The 20,330-nt window shown below is 32.6% G+C and overlaps 1 protein-coding gene and 1 pseudogene across 1 annotated transcript in view; both read right to left on the bottom strand.

Annotated features, from left to right (window-relative positions):
- Positions 1-20,330, bottom strand: part of Rundc3b (RUN domain containing 3B) — a 163,990-nt gene that overhangs the window by 80,846 nt on the left and 62,814 nt on the right. The window contains exon 4 of the mRNA XM_010632934.2: positions 13,902-13,987. Coding sequence (XP_010631236.1) covers positions 13,902-13,987 — 86 coding nt within the window. The remainder of the gene's footprint in view (positions 1-13,901; positions 13,988-20,330) is intronic.
- On the bottom strand, positions 5,949-6,049 carry LOC117284236 (annotated as a pseudogene).

The raw sequence follows: 20,330 nt of genomic DNA on the forward strand, positions 1-20,330 counted from the left end.
GAGAGAGAGAGAGAGAGAGAAAGTTATGACTACCAAACCAGCATTACAAAAAATTCTCAAGGATATCCTAGAAAAAGATAATAAAGTCAATAATGCTAATATATAAAAAATAATGTATATACTAAGCAAAAATGGAAAAAAGGAAATCAGTAAAAGGAAAATAATGCAGTATCAGTATTACAGTTTATATCTAGATGTCCCCAAAATCCTCATCCAGTCATATACAGGGAGTTTCACCGGTGGCTGGATTAGGGTGTGGGACGCTGGGACTAAGAGTGTAATGCTATGATTAAGGGTGCTCCACCCTAAGTATGGGTAGCACCACTCAACAAACTTGCAATCAGGATGGAATGTAAAGGGAAAGAAGGTGGGTGTTTCCACTTGCTTCTACTTGGTGCTTTGCTATGTCTTCCCTGCTTGCCATGGACTGTTTCTCTTCAGTGATGCTCCTTTGCCATGCCTCCCTGCCTCGGAACCAGTCAACTATGGATTGAAACTTCTACAAACTGTGAGCTGAAATAACCTCTCCTCCTTTATTTATTTATTATTATTACTTTTGTTTTTTGAGAGAGGGTCTCACTATGTAGTTGTGTTATGGAAGGAACTGGCAAGTAACACACAGAGAGGCAGCAGAATGGAAGTAAAATAGCAAAAGTTTACTCATCAACGAGGGTCGACTGCATGTAAGCCATGCCTGGACAGAAGATGTAATGGATTACAACTTATTTTATAAGGTTTTACAGCCTTGATCTCATTTAGGTGCTTACATTGCATTTTCACAGTTCACATTGCTAATATTGAAAACATGGTGATGAGGCAGTTGAAATTCAACCTGGATCCAGTTCTTTGTTAGGGGAGATTACCTTTAAGATCTATTTAGTTACCTATACTAGCAAAGGGGAAGGGAGCATATTTGGTCAGCAAAGCTAGCAATGGTTCTTTTCATTTACAAAACCTTTGAGGGAGAATAGATGCCTCTGGTGCTGGTTAATTCTGAACTAAATGGAGTGGAGTGGAGTGAAGGGCAGAAGTTATCATACACTGTGAAATTTCCTAGGTTTTTGCTATTAAAGTTTTCTCTATCAATTGAGACTGACTTGGAACTCACTTTGCAGCCCAGACTGGAATCAGACTCACAGCAATCCTCCTGCCTCAGCCTCCTGAGTGCTGGGATTACAGGCATGCGCCACCATGCCTGGCAGCCTTTCCTTCTTTAACTTAGGCTGTTGAGTATTTGGTCTCAGCAATGAGAAAAGGAACTAAGACAGTAAATTAATACCTCTCAGTAATAACTCACAATGTGTATAGTCTCAAATTCCCAATCAAAAGACACTGATTTGCAGAGTGAATCAAGAAAGAAAACCTAGGGCCAGGGATTTAGCTCAGTGGTTCTGCCTCCTGCCTCGCAAATGCAAGGACCCAAGTTTGATCCAATGTACAAAAAAAAAAAAAAAAAAAAAAAAAAAAAAAAAAAAAACCTAACAATATGCAGCGTAAAGAAACTTATTTAATTAAAAAAAACCCTCACATTAAAAATCTAAGGATGGAAAACAATATTCCATGCAATGAGGAGCAGGAAAAAAGCAGGAGTTGTTTTTCTAATTTCAGATGAACTGGATTTCAAGTCAAGACTTCTAAGGAGGTCACCTCTAAAGGAGGTCACTTCTTATGGGTTAAGGAACAATTTCAATGGAACAGTTAACAATGATAAACATAAATGCACCAAATGCCTGCACACTCAACTTCATGAAATAAACACTAAGAAAAAAACCAAAATCCATGCAATTAGAAATTTAAAAGGCAAAATCACAATGATTATGTCAAAGCCAGAAGATTATTATAGCTACTTTGAGAAGCTGTACTTTAATAAAATGGAAAATTCACAAGACTTGAAAAAAAACTTGGATAAATTCCTAGACACATATGAACTATCAAAGCTAAATCGATACATAAAAATCCTGAATGATCCAATATCAACCAGTGAAATTGATGAATAAAAAAACTGCAACTCAAAAAAGCATAGATACCAATGGATTCACTGTTGAATTCTACAATAACTTTAGAAACTATCTAACACCAATAACCCTCAAATTCTTTAATGAAGTAAAAAAGGAAGCAATACTCCCAGAGTCATTCCTGGAAGCAAGCATTACTCTAATTCTAAAATCAGAAAATAACCTAACCAAAAAAAGAGTACAGACCAGTATCTTTAAATGGTATCTTTATATTCATCAATATAAAAACTTCAATAAGATACTGGCAAACAGAATGCAGCATATCATCAAAAAGATCATACTTCATGACCAAGTAGCATTCATTCCAGTGATACAGGGGTGGTTCAACATACACAAATCAGTAAATGTAATATACAGTGGATTCTTGACTTTCAAACTCAATTCGTTTGCAACGGATGGTTGTAACTCAAGTTGGTCAATTGAAGGCCTATGCTCCTCCACACAGCCTTCAAAGTCTCTCTCCTGTATATAGGCAAATCTCAGTGTCCTTAAGAGACACAGGCAAGATTTAGCAATTAACCCCACATAGGAAAGGATATTGTAATGTTCTTTCCAGTACTCTTTAAGAATTGAATCTGTAACTGAGACCACCCGGAAACATAAGTGGCCATCATTCAAGTCGTAACTGAAGACTTTGTTAAAAGTTAAATTACAACTAAAAGGCCAGTCATAACTCAAGTTGTTCATATGTAAGCTGGTCCTAATTTGAGGATGCATTCGACCACATAAATAGAAGCAAGGACAAAAATCACCTGGTCACCTCAATAGACATAGACAAAAGATCTGAAAAAAAATCCAAAATCCATTCATAAAATCCTGAAAAAATAGGAATAGAAGGTCTTTATCTCAGCCTGATAAAGCCATTTATGAAAAACTAATGGCCAACATCATACTAAATGAAGAGAGGCTGAAAGCTTTCCTTTTAAATCAAGAATAAGACATGGATATCTGTTATTACCACTCCTGTTTAATATAGTTCTCAAAACATTAGAGCAGTCAGAAAAGAGGCAGAAATAAAAGGGATGTGGATGGGAAAGAAATTAAATTATCCTTATTTGCAGACAACATGATCCTCTACATAGAAGAGTTCAAAAACTCCACCACAAGACTCCTAGGATTAATAACCAAGTTCAGTAGCATATCAGGATACAAAGTCAAAATCAACAGCACTCCTCTACACTGATCACAAACTTACCGAGAGAGAAATTAAGGAAACAATACCTTTCACAATAACACCAAGAAAAATAAAATACTTAGGAATCAGTCTAACAAAGGAAGTGAAAGACCTATAGATTGAAGACTATAGTACTCTGAAAGAGGAGATCAAAGAGGACATCAGAAAATGGAAAGATATCCCCTATTCCGAATGACAAAAACAATATAGTAAAAAATAGTCATCCTTCTGAAACTATTCTACAGAGTTAATGCAATCTCATTTAAAATACGAAGAGCATTCCTTACAGAACTAGAGAAAGCAATCCTAAAATTCATAGGAGGCCAGAAGAGACCTTCAATAGCAAAAGCAATTCTGGGAACTAAGGAAAAGGCCAAGGGCATCACAATACCATAGTGCATGTTATAGTACAATGCTACAGAGATTCAAAATAGCATGGTATGGGCAAACAACAAACTTGTGTATCAGTAGAACAGAACAGAGGATGTAGAAGCAACTCCAGGAACATTCAGCTACCTTATCTTTGACAAAAGGTACAGGCTTGGTAGCACATGCCTATGCCAGCATTCAGAAGGTTGAGGTACAAGGATCAGTGAGAATTCAGACCAGAGCCTGTCTCAAAACAAAACAAGACAAAACAAACAAAATAACTAACTAACTAATCTTTGACAAAAGGGCCAAATCCTTCTGCTGGAAAAAAAGATAACCTCTTTAATAAATGGTGGAAAACCGGCTTTCCACATGTTGAAGATTGAACCTAGACTCTTATAATTCACTGTGCACTAAACTAAAATAAAAATGAATCAAATTCGTAAACAACAGAAATGAAACACTTATTCTACTAGAAGACAAAATAGGTGAAACACTTGAAGACAGGTGTAGGGGAAGACTTTCTGAACAGAATCCTGATTTCACAAGAAATAATATCAAGAATCAACAGATGGGATCACATCAAATTAAAAAGCTTCTACACACAAAAGAACCACCAACAGTGTGGAGAGAAAACTTACAAAATGGGAAAAAAATTTTACGAGCTACTCCTCAAAGAACTAATATTTATCTAGAATATAAAGAATTCAAAAATATTAGATCCACTCAAATTTAAAGACCCAATTTAAAAGGGTCTTTAAATGATGGGCATTTAACATGAATAAACACTTCTCTGGTGAAAAGTGGCCAATAAATATATAGAGAAATGTTCAACATTACTGGGATTCAAGAAATGCAAATTAAAACAACACTGAGATTCCATTTCATGCCAGAATAAATGGCTATCATCATAAATCAACCAATAACAAATGCTGGTGAGGCTATGGGGAAAAGGAAATCTTCACTGTTGGTGGGAGTGTAGACTGGTATAGTCACTATGGAAATCCATATAGAGATTCCTCAAGAAACTAAAAATAAAATAACATTTGATATAGCTATTTACCTTCCAGATATCCTTCCAGAAGAGTTAAAGACATCATAAAACAATTATATAAACATACCCATGTTTATAGCAGCACACCTGATAACAGCTAGATCTTGGAGGTAGCCTGTATGTCCATCAACAGAAGAATGGATAAAGAAAATGTGATATTTATACACAATGAAATACTACTCAGCCATTAAGAAGGATAAACAAGCCATTTTTAGGAAAATGTATGTACCTTGATACCATAAGATTAAATGAAACAATGAGACACAGAAGCTTAAGTATCACATGGTTTCTCTTATATGAAAAATTTAATATATAAATAACATGCAAAATAAGATAACAGGAAAAGAAAGTGAGAGAAAAAAATTATTATAATGTAGCCATAAACAATGTATCTAAAAGTATACCTTGATGTACTATAATTTATCTATGTGTTTATATGTTTTTGGTCTATTAGTCTGGTTGTTAATCTGTATGTACAATAACTTCATAAGACCTTATAAAATAAATAAATGAATCTGATGCTGGCCAAAATAGGGGGTGGAGGGAAAAAAGAACTGAGGTGCATTATGTACATTCACCAATTCCCTACAATGAATGTAATTATTGTGTATTATAATCATGTACTAATAAAAATTTTTAAGTTCTTAATGAAGAAGTGCTAACAGTGTATATGAATACTTTTGTAAAGTTAAGTAATAAAGCAGAAAAGGGAAAGTAACAGTCGTATGTGGAAGATATGTATCCATGGAGAATATTTTCTGTTTAAGGTAAGAGATAGTATATATGTTCCATATCGGTAGGAAGGACAACAGTAGGGAGGCTGAAAGGGATGGGTGATGACTAAAGGAGAAGACAATAAGGATAGGATCCAGAAGAACATGGTCTCTGATACAAGAGACAGCCATCATGAGAACACAGAACACAACAGACATGTATTGGGTACTGGCAAAGCTCATTTCTTCATGACAGGTTCACTTTTCTAACTGGAGCATAAGGCAAGAGAATAGAAGGGTGCCATCAAGAGATTTTCTGAAAAAGGAAATGGTATAATATATTTCTTCATTATAGTAAAGTGGAAAAGCAGAGCTACTAGGAAACCAGGAAGGACTGGTAGGTATTACTTATGCTAGTTGATGTTTATGAACTTTAATCTGAAAATCATTGTGGGTTTTCATTTTATACATTATAAAGTTATTTATTTTAAAAATTTAGTAACTTAAAATTTGAACATGCAACATTACAAAATTATTTCACTGCACCATGCTGCTTTGATTTTATATTTGTAATAAACTTAGTATTAAGTGTTTAGTTTGTGTAAGAAACTGGTAATACTTTCTCTTATATGGAATGCTTCAAGAAATTGCATTCTTGCAAGGGGTCATGCTGATCTTCTCTGTATCATTCCAATTTTAGTATATGTGCTGCCGAAGCGAGCACTGGCTAAGACTTTCTAATTTAATGAATTATCAAATTTAATGCCTAGAATCCCATGAAATTGGCATCATTGTTATTTTATATATGAGAAAATATGAGGCTTAAAGAAGAACAAAATTTACTAGTTTATTCATGCAACTGATCAAACCCTGGTATATTTGACACAGAGTGAGACAGTATAAGTCTCCTTCTATCATGGACATGTTATGCTTAGTCCTATGTATAAATTATAATGGACTTCTCAAGAAAAATTTATGACTCATTTAACTAATATTAAATACTTGATAAACATGTATGTAAGAAAGTATGAATAATCTAATGAAACAATATTTATTGGATAATGCACATTAAAATATTCATTTTCTGTTGTGATTTTTAAACAACTGGGAAAGTTACATAGAACCTTTATAATATCATGAAAGCTTACACATTTTTGGGTGTAGTAAAATAAATATTCTCAAACTTTTGGTAGAAATAAAAAATAATAGTATCATTTTAGACAACAGTTTGAAAGTTTGTGTCAAAAACTTTAAAGCACTTATACCATTTAACATTACAATACCATTCCTGAGATCCATGGGAGGCTATGACTGTACAGAGGCAAAAAAATCTGAACAGATTATTTCACACATATTGAGCTTATTTGTCACAGCGAGGAACCACACAGTCAAACAAGCAACTGGAAAAGGAAGTATATTATGGCCCATATTGTATGCCCAGTAAAATGTTTATGAAAGTGCTATGCTAGAGAATGATTACTATTATAATGTGAAATGAAATTTAAAAGCAGGATGTATAGTAAAGGAAACAGAATAATGTAATCATTATTCTAAGAATGTGTTCATTGAAAAGACTGAAAGAAAATATTTCAGCTTTTTAAATGGCTAATTTTATTTTCAGTAGTAGGGATGATTACCCCACCCCAGATTTTTTGTATTCTTTAAATTTTCTGTATAAAGTAAATAATTATAAGTAGTATTTTAAAATGAAATTTAAAGTCAAGTATCCAATGTAAACAAAGAAATCTTTTGATACATTTGTCTCAGAATAGCTGTTAAATGGGAATTCATCATTTTGGACAATTGAAACTCTTTTTGGAAGACAACAAAGGTGATAGGAAACATCTTGCCTCTTCCATTTGTGCTATCATTTGTCTTCTACATATGAATACTTACTGTACTTGCCAAAAGTAAAAGGTATTAGCCCAAAAGCTTCAGGATCTATTTTTGCTTATACCCTCAATATGACATAAGCATTCCATAATCTTGATATCTAATTCTGAAAATAGTGCCCTGCCTTCATTTACATGTGGAATCTAAAAATATCGAACTCATAGAAGTAGAGAGTAGAAAGGTGATTACCAGGAGCTGGGGAGCAGGAAGGGTAAACAAATATAAAATTTCAGTTAGATACAAGTAAGTTTAAGACATCAACTGTACAAGAGGGTGGCCACAGTTAATATATTGTATTCTTGATAACTGCCAAGATCAAGTGTTCTCACCATAAAAACCAATGTGGGAGGTACTACATGTGCTAGCTCTATTAGCCTTTCTACAATGTTTGCATATTTCAAAACAGTATGTTGTACATGATGAATATATACAATTTTATTTGACATTTAAACAAATATGTTAAATGAGAAGATAATGCTAGAATACAAAACCATATCATTTCATAAAATGTTTTCATCATTTAAAAATTGTGAAAGTCTTCTGGGAAGACAGTAAGACAGCCCTAATGCTCTTTTGTATTTCCTCAAGAAAACTGTACTATAAAGATCACTAACAGAAATTATAGAAAGCAATTAACTACATTTTGTTATTTGGGTGATAGTTTCACTTTAAAAGAGAACTTCATTTCCAGCAAGCATTAGGGTGTTCCTAGAAAGGTGACAGAAAATTACCATTGGGCCACAGGCAGAAAGTGATGACAGAGTAAAGCTGATCTAAACAATAGAGGACAAAATATTAAAGGAAGTCTTGTACTAATAACTTAACGGCAATTCCCTGTTCTCTCTAAATAGCAATTTTATTACACTTGGTCTTAGCCAAAAGGCCAAGAAGTGATAAAGAGCAACTTTAAAAGGGCAGTTAGAATACTTAATACTCTTAGATGCCATATCTATATGGAAAAGCTGGAAGACTATTCTTGTTTTTAATGTAGAAAGTGCCAAATACATCCTGAAGCTTTTTCTTGTTTCTAAGTATATGTGGAATTACTGCTTGGGTGCAAATTTTAAAACAAGTTTTGAAATGAAGCTTATTAAAAGAACATTCAAATATTTAGTGAGCCAAACACTCTTCTTGACAAGAAGACAATTAGGGCTGGAGATTTAGCTCAGTGGCATCTCACCTGCCTTGCAAGTGCAAGGTCTTGAGTTTGAACCCTGGTACCAGAAAACAAAAAACAAAGATAAGAAGACAATAAATATTTAAAAGTAAACTATCCTAGAGATAATCTGCTGAGATTTTTATGTTTTCTTTGTACAATAGTGGAATTCATTTCTCTATCCACAGCTTTAACACCTGTTTTATCAGGGCCAGAGAGTTAGTTCAGTGGTGCTACTGCCTGCCTCACAAACACAAGGACCTGAGTTAGATCCCCAGTATCAAAAAACAAAAACAAAAAAAACTGTTTTATTTTTTATGAATCCACATGTCACTTGAAAAAGCCTTAACATATTTAAGCAGCTTAGTGCAAACACCATACAAATGATCAATTTAAACTGCACTTAAAGAGCAATTCAGTGGCACCTACCACATACACAGTTGGGCTTTTGTCACCTCAGTTTTAACATATGTCAGAAGGAAACCATGTACCCATAAGCATCACTCCTCATTTCCCTCTAACCACTCTCCCAGCCCCAGTCTACAGAACCATTAACTTTATTTATGTCTCTCTGAATTTCTCTATTCTGGATATTTCATAATGCAGAATAAGTAGAATTCTATTCTGTCTTTTGTGACTGCTTTCTTTGACTTGGCATGTTTTCAAGATTCATCCATGTTTAAACATGTAACAGTACTCCATTCATTTAGGGATGAATAATATTCCATTAGATGTATATACGATACTCATTCATCAAGACATTTGGATTGCTCCCACTTTGGGGCTATTTTGAATGATGCTGCTATAAGTATATGTGTATACTTTTGTTTGTTTCTTTGAGACAGGGTCTTGCCATGTACTTCAGGCTGGCTGAACTCACTATGTAGCCCAGGCTGGCTTCAGACTCAAAGAAATATTCCTGCCTCAGCCTTTGGAGTGCTAGGACAACAGGTGTAGGCCACCATGCCCAGCATAATTTTTGCAAATATGTTTTCACTTTTCTTGGAGATAGATATATACACAAAGAGACACATACATATCTATAACTAAGAGTTATACACTGGGTCATATGGTAAGTCCACACTTAGCTTTTAGAGGAACTCACAAATTGCTTTTCAAAGTAGCTACAGCATTTTATTTTTCCACTGGCAGTGTTTTAGGGATCCAATTTTTCCAAATTCTTATCAATATTTGTTATCTTTTGAGTATGGTCATCTTACTTGATATGAAACATTTTATTGCGGTTTTGATTTATATTTTCTTAATGGCTTATGATACTAGGATTTATTTTGGTGCTTATCAGTCATTTGTAAACCTTCCTTGGATAAATGCTTATTTAGATTATTGCACATTTTAAATAGTCTTTTTATTATTTGCAAAGGTTCTTTATTCTAGATACATTCTAGATACAAGTTCTTTATCAGATATATGGTTCCCCCAAATTTTCTCATTCTATGAGTCATGTGTTTATTTTCTTGTTGGTGTCCTTTGAAGCACAATGTTTTTAATTTTATTTATGTCCAGTTTATTTTTCTTTTATTCTTTGTATATTTGCTATCATAAGAAACCACTTCCCAATCAAAACAAAAATTTACATAGATGTTGTCTTCTAAGCATCTTACATTTATATTCAATCCATTTGAGGTTTTTGAATAGGCTGTGAGATAGCAGACTACAAAAGAGCAACCTTTAGTAATGTTTATTTTTTTATCTTAATATAGTATCCTTCCCTTATTCATGGAAAATATGTTCCAAGATCCTCAGTAGATATCTGAAACTAGGTAATAGCAAACTTTACTTAGGCAGGCCTCCTAAGAATGTTGGTCAAACTTCTGATATTTTGGTATGTAAGGATGCTAAGAAAGCAATATGCATTTGGTAGACACTGAACATCACATTTTGAATTCCTGGGCTGGGCACATTCAGTACAATACTCTTGTGTAATGCTGGGCAGCAGCAGTGAGCTGCAGCCATGCAATCATATAATTATTACTATAAAACACTTCGTGTTAGTGATTTTTTTCCCAAATGAAGTAATTTTGTCACTTATAACCTAAGTGTTCTAAGAATGTTAAGGTAAGCTAGGCTAAGTTACAATGTCTAGTAGGTTAGGCATATTAAATGCATTTTTGACTTATAATATTTTCAAGTCACCACAGGTTTATTGGGCTATAACCCCCATGGTAAGCCAAGGAGCAAGTATTAAAGTTTAATCTATAAATTAGACAGAGTAAGAAATTAATAATAAAATAGAACAATTATTAACAAAAGATTACTAACAAAAGTTATTACTGTTGACTTCCAGAATTTTTCAGTCAGTATTTTCAGATGGTAGGTAACTGAAAGTGTGGAAAGTGAACCCTTGGATATAAGATGATTGCATTAATGTAACACCTTTAAGTATATCCATATTTTAAAACTCTTTCTTGGCTCTTTAAAGTTTTGGGTAACTTATTACTTACTACTCTACCTTCTTTTCTAAAATTGAGAAAAGTGTTCACCAACTCATATTATCTTTCTGTGACAGCTCAGTAATTTACAAAATTGTATTTCATACTTTACTCCTTCCTTTGTTTTGAAATAATGTGAAAGTTAACATTTCTTCAGAATAGAACTGTCATTATAAATTAATTCTGTATTGTAACTGCAAACTAATATATGAGATTCTATAGATTATTTTATCTTTATCTTTTCCTTATCTATTACTTCAAATTCTTACCAGAATATTTTCAATATTGTTTCTAATATCACATTTGTAAATTTTTAGTATAACTTTTCTAATTCTATTTATTTTTCAGTTTGTGGGTGGAGAGAAATTAAAACTTTGAGCAAATTAACTCTATTCTTACTTTATTGTCATTTGCAGATCTTCCCAGGAACAGACCATAGAAATTCTCTACTTGTTTTTTTAAATTTAGATTTTAATCTTCACTATTCCTACTTCTCAACTCCAGTAATCTACTTCCCAATAATATCCAGTTTCTCAACCGTGAAACTCTTCAAGGTAACTATTTTTCCAGTTGCTATTTAAGACATTTTCCACCTTAGCAAAAAGATCACATTAATCTCTTTAATACTTGCCGCTATTCATGCACTCTAAGAAAACTTGCATTTCTGCTCTCCACTATTCTTCCATCCATACTTCTCCTTAGACTTTCACTGCTTTGTGTCTTCAAAGTTGCCTGCCTTAGCCTATGTAGCTCCTCCTCCTGTACTGGCATAAATACTTGTAACAGTATTTTAAAGGATATCATTACTTTTTGTCTGTGAAGTCAGACAGAACAAGAAGAAATCCAGTTGACTCAGATACTCTCAAGGTTCCTAAAGGATTAGAGACAATTTCTCATCCCTTTAGAAGCACTTGTCTCAGGAAGCATTCATATAAAAGGTAACGTACAACTATACTTTCCAATACTTTGCTTATATTTCACAAATTTAATCTTCCAAATATCTCTGTCTGCATAGAAATTTGCACTCAGATTTATAACTGAAAGTTTCTTTGGTTATATTTCAGAAAAAGTAAATAGTAAAAGGAAAATCTTCCTTATTTTTTAACAGTTTTATTTCTAAGATGAGAATTCTGAAATAACTCCCTATTTCATTTCTTGGGAATTATAAACCCATTATACTCACATGTAAACATTTTTATTCATATAAATGTATGTGTAGGTGTGTGGATATGTATCTGAATATACATTCTAAGACACATTTCTGTTTAGAGTATATTTATGTATTATTACAAGAATATTTTTACTTCATAGACTTCCTTTTTATTAAAAAGCATGACTATCACCTATGAACAAAGCAACAAACATTTTGCTTTAAATATTTAAACTACTTAATCTAAAAACAATCTATTTCAGAATTCTTCTACCCCACTCAATCATTTAAACTAAGAAAAAATGCTAATAACTTAGAAAGACTATTAACACTTTAATTTAAATTTAGAAAAGATGCTTATTGTATAAATTTAGTTTTGATTTCATTAATTTAAAATTTTCAGGTTTCACCTACTACAGTCCATAATTATGCTCTATCTTTATTTTTAAAACTTTTCAATATTTATTTTTCATAAATTCATTCACTAAAATTAATAAATGCAGAAATGTATACATCTTTAGCAATACCCTCAGCATCATACTGCTAGAAAATAATGCAATTTATATATATATATATACATATATGATGTATGCAAATTGTTTGTTAAAAAGTTTTTCTATCCTGATCAAATTTATAATCATGATTATTTTTCTTTGTATGTCTCAAATCAAAAGTTTGTCATTTTATTTCCTGCAAGATAGAGGCATCTAATTAAAGATACTGTAATTTGTACCAGCTAGTTAGCTGTAATAACTCTGCCCAGGTTTTCTCAAAATCCAGGATGTTAAAAATGTATCAGGACATGAAAATTAAGATTCCAGAAATATGAGTTCATGTTTCCTCTATCAAAACTAGTTTACAGTTGTCACTAGCCTTAGTTTTCAGAATAATAAGGTAGAAATAAGTATGGTAATTTATAAGCATCAAATGTCCAGTACAACTTTCTGTGATGAAGAAAATATTCTCTGTGCCACTTAATAACCACATGCAGCTACTAAGCACCTGAAATGTGACACAGCAAGAACTATATTTGAAACTTTATGTAGTTCTAAGTAATTACAACTTATACAGTTAGCTTGTTGTTGGTGTCATTAGACAGTACATGTCTAAGGTAATGAAATTATTAAATATTTTCATGCATAAAGACTTTTGATAGGGAGAAAAATGGTTTCGTCAACAACAAATATAGATCAGCAAAACAGAGCTAAACAGGAATAACCGTTGTCCTGAATGTACCTTTTTTTCTACCATCATAAAAAATTAGTAAGGTTCTATTTTTCACGTAGCCCCAGTATAACACACCTTAAGTTTATATAATATTTTAAAAATCATTGTTATAGGCTACCTTAAAAACACAGTCAAGCAATCATTAAGCAATTATACATATATGAGTGAAAATATATGAATATATATATATATATATATATATTCTAACCTGGGCAACTTAACAAGACTCTGTTTCAGAGCTGGGATGTAGCCCAATGCAAAGGCCCTAAGTTTAGTCCTCAGTGGCACGCAAACAAAAGAAGGAAATGATTCAATTATATTCTTTACAAACAACGAAATAAGGAAAAGTTGCAGTATAAAAAGAGAAAAGAATCTATAGGAATTTCACAGATCATTCTTCAAATTGATCAGGGAAAAGTCTACAGAGAGAATGAAGCTTCAACTGTTGAGAGAATGAGAATTAGAAATGATTCAGAAAAAGGATATTCCATGTATAACATATATATTTTACAATAACCTAGGTAAATATATGTTTAGCTGACAAATTACATTTTCCTGAAAAGACACAGACTTATCTGAGTAGTAAAAAAAAAAAAGGAAACAAAATAATTGAAGGCTTTAAAAACTAAATAGCTTTATTCTGATTTCTAATTCTTTAGGTGATTCAAGTAAATTATTAGAAAACTAAAGACTCATAAACCTGGTTGTTTTGAAGTCTCTCAGAGCTGTAGAGATGTATTCAGATAAATGTTTCTCCATGAGTGCTACTCTGATCCAGGCTCTACCCTAAAAAGAAGAGAGAATGAAATATGAAAAAATTTAAAATATTTTTGACTACTATGCCACTGAAAATATAAGCACTTTAACTCATAAATACCAACTAATTCAAAATATACATTTAATAAAGACTTACAAAAATATTTAAGTCAATAAAAGTAGCAAATTTTGAATATATAGATTATGTATTGTTTTCCAGAAGGTGTAAGGTACAATATATCAAATTAACTTTCTATCCTCCAACAGGGCAAAATATTAATACTGAGTTACTTAGAGACTTGTTTTGAATCATATACTATAATCATAAGACTCTACTTCAACCCTAAAGTAAGCATTTAATGAAAAATAAATCTCCTTATAAAACATGAGGGACATCCCTCTAACACAACTTAAGAGAATTTCCTATCCTTCCAGAAGAAGCTTTTATATAACTAACAGTGAACTGCAAATTGCATGATTAATTGTGTACCCAAATCATGAGCTTCTGAATCTGGAGACCCCAGAGAATTCTAAAAACTATTACCAAATATTTACACTAAAAACAAACAAACAAACAAAACCCCAACACAGTTTGTGCATGTAGCAAAGGGGTAAGAACACTTGCCTAGCATGGGTTCAATCCTCAGCACCAAAAAACAAAATACAGTAGAATAAAAACTCAGAGGGTAATATATTTGAGCAAGAAACAAATATTTTTTACTTATAATTTCATTGTACTGAAAAGTTTTAATATCTCTCAAAAGTTGAGATAGATCAATCTTTTTAAAGCACTCCTAAGTACTTCTTACAGACTATTTAGAATGAAAGATCATATTTGTAGAGATACTTTTAATAATCAGTAATTTTCATTTTCACCCACCCTGTCACAAATTCCCAGAAAAAATCATGAAGATTGAATAGATCTCAAGTCGGAATCCTGCAATGGTAGTTTGTAATAAAGGTGATACCAATCAATATGTATGATAGCCGAGTACCAGTAAGGGAGAATAACGCATGAAAATGTCTACAAGTCTACTGAATTTGCCAAACTGCTGGCAACACAAGGTCAAAACGGACTTAATCTAGGCAATGATAAAAACAGGTTAAAAGCAGCAGTACTGTGGAAAAGAAAGTGAGTCATACAGACATAGTTACAGTCAGTCAGTTTGCCTACCAAGCTCATCACTGCCTCTCATCTTTCCCTGTGCTCAGTCCATTGTTCCTTTTGAGTAAGCGTCCGAGAACTTAAAATAAGCCATGGCTGACTGGAACAGAGGAAGGAAGAGGCAAGCCTCTAGCTGGCCATCAGTCTCAAGACTCTCTTGAAATTTCCTCTAAAAACACAGAAACTCATCAAAAGGCCACAATGTCACCAATACAGAAGCAGGAAAAGTTGCAACCTTCAGAAAATTAAGCACAGGAGATTATGCTGTTGTTGATAAGAAATGTGGGAAATTCCTGCTTCCTAATTTAATTTTAATCCACACAGAACTAGCTGCACTTAGTTTCCTGTCCTTGACATGTGTGAAATTCTCTACTAATAAAATGTGCCACTTTCAATTTCTTTTCAGCCAAAGGACTTTTACTAGAACATAAGAAAAATAAAGGTTGTTGGAGTCAAGAAGCAGAAAAGCTGGAACTACATTAAAGACTTTAGACTACTGATTGGTAAAGATTAATCAATAAAAGTTTTTGAAAACAATGCTAAAACTAGTTATTACTTCATAAGAATATAATTAATATGTGCCATATCCTGTTTTAAGAGTACTATGTACATTAAGATAGTTAATCATACCAAAAATTGTGTATTAGGTTACAATATTACCTGTACTTTATGAAGAAAAAAATACAACTTGAAAAAGGAACCTCATTTTCTCACAACCCTGACTTAACTGCATTAATACCCATATATTCTACTTTCCTAGTTTAGAGGATGAATTATTATCATTTCAAGAGTGAAAAGGCAAATATAGTGTGGCTAAAGTTATTTGAATTATAAATGTATTTAACAAGAGACTCTCATCCATAAAATACAAAAATTTTCTTTAAAATCTGTATGACAAAGACAACTAAAAAAATGAGCTAACAAGGGGAAGGTTATTAGTTATAGATGCAATATTATTAGTAGATATCAGGATATACAGATTTCCTTTTTATGTGAATTTTGGTAAGTAACATTTTTGAAGAATTTATTCATCTAATTTTCAAATTTATCAGTATGAAGTTAATAATATTCACTTTTAGGATTTTTAATGTTTATTGGGTATATTGGTCTCACTTATTATACTTGATATTGATAATTTATATCATCTTTTATGTCAAATAGTCTTGATAGTTTATCAATTGTACCGCTCTTTTTTTAAAAAAATCTATTTTTAATTTTTAGATTTTCTTCTAGTATATATTTAAATTTTATTAAAATTTTGCTCTTCATTATTTCTTTCCTTCCATTTGCAGCTTACTACTTTTCTTAACAGCTTTTAGAGATGAAAGCTTTGAACACTGATTTCCAGTCTTTACTATTTTATAAAAATACACAAAAGTATGTTTTCCTCTAAGTATAACTTATTATATGCTGTATTTTATTACCCTTACTTTCCAAATATATTTCCACTTTGATTATGATTTCCTTTTTCATTCATAAGTTACTTAGTTGTTCTTCCCAATTTCACTCATAAAATCATTTTCTACTTATTTTTCTTAATTCTAGCCTAACTTCACTGTGGTTACAGAATATACTTTACATGATTCCAACCTTCTAAAATTCATTGAAATGAACTGGTCAATTTTTGTATAAGTTATCTATGTTGTTTTTTTTTTTTTGGTACCAGAGATCGAATTTGGTTCCTTGCGCTTTCCAGGCAGCCGGCAATAAGTCCTCTGTTTGGTAAGAATGTAACTCTTACAGTTAGCTCTTTTTTAAAAGAATCCACTTTTCTAGTAGTATTCATATTTATTTTTATTTTAAAGTTATTTTAATTACTTAAAAGTCTATAATCTTTAAAACTCATAAGTCTGTATCAATTGCCCCACCTTTTTTTTTGGTTTCAGTCATTTGATCTGCCTGGATATACCTGATGAGTTTGTAATAAATAATGGGACACTGTTTATAAAAAGTGGTAGGATTCTGATGCTATCTCTCACCAGAATAAATTAATTTTATTCTGGCAGGTATACAGAGTACTAGAAAATTGCCTCACAACATTTAGGGCACACTTTCAGGCCTTTTTAGGGGTGATCTTCTAAAATTCTCCCTTTACCTCAAGTGAAACCTTTCTGGAACCTCCAGGGAAAGCTGGGGTTGTAGGCAGCACCCCTCCACACTGTTTGTCCTTGTACTCTTGACCTTTATCACTCCAGAATAAGACTACAAAATCTTTAATTAGCTGTTTTATATTTTACCTGCTGGTTTCAACTTTGTTGAAACTGCATGCACAATTTCTAAACCCTGATTTCATTGTCAATTCCATGTTTCAACTTACATTTCTAAAGCCCACAGAAATAAACAACCAACACCAACCTCCATCATTTTGTGCTTAACCTCTATGCCTATGATGTGAATGTACAGAACTTTGAGTAACGCCAACATGAACGTGAGGTTCAGCTCATGTAATCTTTCTTTCAGGGCAGTGGCTACTCAAGTTCTCATGCCTGGGTTGTTCTTTTATGCCTTAATTGGCGCCTTTGTACATTTTATTCAACTTTTACAATCATTTGTACAGAACAGTTCCTCTGATACAAGCTACTTTGTTGTCACTAGAAGCAAAACCATTATTTCCTTACCTCAAAGAGCATCTCTGTTTTAGACTCCAATTATACTCTTCCCACTAGATCCTTTGATCCCAGCCCTTCCTTTGTGTATGTTCTATATGGGACTGAGTGAACCTTCTAAAAATGTAAATCTTATTACTCTACTGTTCTAAATAGGAAAAAAGAACCTCTCAAATAGCATCCTATTTCACTAAGAATAACTTCCAAACTCCTAATCATGACCATATCATTTATTCTTTATCTCATTTACTCTGCTCAATAATTGAATGGTACTTTCCTTTCCTTAATTCAAGTTTTGAATCAAATGTCATTTTCTCAGAGAGGCCTTCTCTAACCACCCTAAGAAAAGTGTGCCCCCTACCACCACTCCTATTATTTTTTAAGCTCTTCTTTGGTTTCTTTCCATAGCTTCTGAGATTATATCATTTGTGTGCGTAAATCTGTTTGTTGTATTATTACAGTGTAATGTACATAACATTTGTTCTTTGTTATCTTTTTTGCCTGCCACAATATCCAGTAAACAGCTGTAACAGTTATGTAGTAGGCACTCGATATATACTTACTGAAGAAATGGACAAAACAGAAGGTGATAATTAACTTGCTTTTAGCTACTACATATGGGAGCTACTGGTCGCAATGAGAGAAAGGTGATATGATGATAAAAATGCATTAGGAAGAGTCAGCTGAAACTAGTATTTTATATGGAAAAAATAAATGGGCAGAATCAGAATCTCTGTAGTTTCTGCCTGGGAAACTGAATGTTTAAGCTTTTCATTTTCCAGTTTTCATAACAACACAAAAAGAATTAGATATAGGAAATATCAAGTGGATAAAAGAGGAGAAAATTATTTGTAAGTCAATAATAGAAAACAACAGTTGAAATGGTCTCTTCTCAATACTAGCTTACTGTAACGTTTTAGAAGTTGATAAATCTGGTGCATCTGTGATTAATACCCCTCTACCTCTGACTCTGTCAGTGGCTAATCTTTCTCCATGGCCAGACCAGCTACTAAACAAGAGACAAAGTAAGCAATAAGACAAAAAACAAAACAACACTAGGAAGGGTAGGACTAGGACATATGTAATGAGGATTATGTTCAGATTTGAGCTGGTTTAGATTCTCAATAAAAATTTCCTGAGTGTGGGCCAGGGTTTTAGCTTATTGGTTCCAGTGCCTGCCTTGCAAGTGCAAGGAACCAAGTTCGATCACTGGCACACACACAAAAAAATTACTGAGTTGAATGATGCATGGGTAAATGAATGGTTCACATGACTACTATTCAGAAACTTGCATGTAGATACAAGAACTCTTAAAATGAAAAGAAAGTGAAAACTGTACAAAAGTATACTGGAAGGAAGAACTCAAGAATAATACAGGATTTATTCTTTGAGACAAAAAAAATAAAGAGGAAAGATTTCTTGAACTTGAAACCAGTCAGAAAACTAAAAATTGCAAATATATGCAAATTCAGTTAACTGTTCAATTAGGAGTGGTTTTTGCCAGTGATCATATGATATAATCATGTAATTATAAGTAATTAGCACAAAAATAGATGGGGAAGATTCCATTGAATGAAGATTTAGAAGAGTGAAATAAATTGGTATTTTTTAAAGTCAGTTTTCTAAGGGTTATGAATCCACTATGAAACCTAAGTAAGTTTATGCCTCAGAAATGTTATGTCTCCGAATAATTGTATATTATAGAAAGAAATACTGCGACTATAACCAGAGATGTAAATATTGTAGATATAATCTTCACTTTAAACATTCTAATCTATTGTTAAACTACGTTTAGATATTGGGAAATAGACTCAACTTGTTACAGGTCAGGCAAAGAAATGGAATGGTGTACATTTCATTCTAAACTAGGGGGACTAAGTATCAGATCTCCCATAGTGACAAGTTTCTACACCACGTGAGTACTGTATAGTGGCATGGTGGTACCAGGACACACACAGTTCCAATTCAACTCTACTAAATTTAATGAATAGTGTGAGGGTGAAGCTTAGTGACAGAGCTCTTATTTAGCATGCATGAAGCCCTGGGTTTTATCCACAATGCTAAAATTCTTTTTAAATTTTTAAATGTTTCTATACTAAATTGCTCATTACCCCATAATTAGTCAATAGTGCATCTATGTCTTCCATTATTTAATCTGTCATATGCTTAATTCTAAAAGTATAATTATAATAAATCTGGCCCCTTATATAATATTTTTTAGAAGAGCTATTTTGGTCCCAAGTACAGAATTGTATATCAGTTATCAAGCAAGATTGGTGCTTTAGCTGATACATTTTTCACATATGTCAAGATAGGACATATGTGCAACATATTTTAGTAGTCTTTTGAGACTTCAGATCTAGGTGCAATAAGCCTGCCATCTTACATATTTGTTTGAGTGTTCAATCCTGATACATGGCACTTGTGATCGAATAGACTTTCCACATAGCCAGGCAAATCAAAGATCTCTTCCTCTACTAACTGGAATCTCTTTGAGGCTTGAGCAAAGAAAGGTATAAATGCAGGATTTGGAACATGATTTTTCCATAGGGTTTTGATGCTCAACATAATTTTTTTAAAGAATAAACATTACTTTTGCTAG

This window comes from Fukomys damarensis, unplaced genomic scaffold (assembly GCF_012274545.1).
Source record: "Fukomys damarensis isolate Sample0158 unplaced genomic scaffold, DMR_v1.0_HiC HiC_scaffold_4, whole genome shotgun sequence".
NCBI lineage: Eukaryota > Metazoa > Chordata > Mammalia > Rodentia > Bathyergidae > Fukomys > Fukomys damarensis.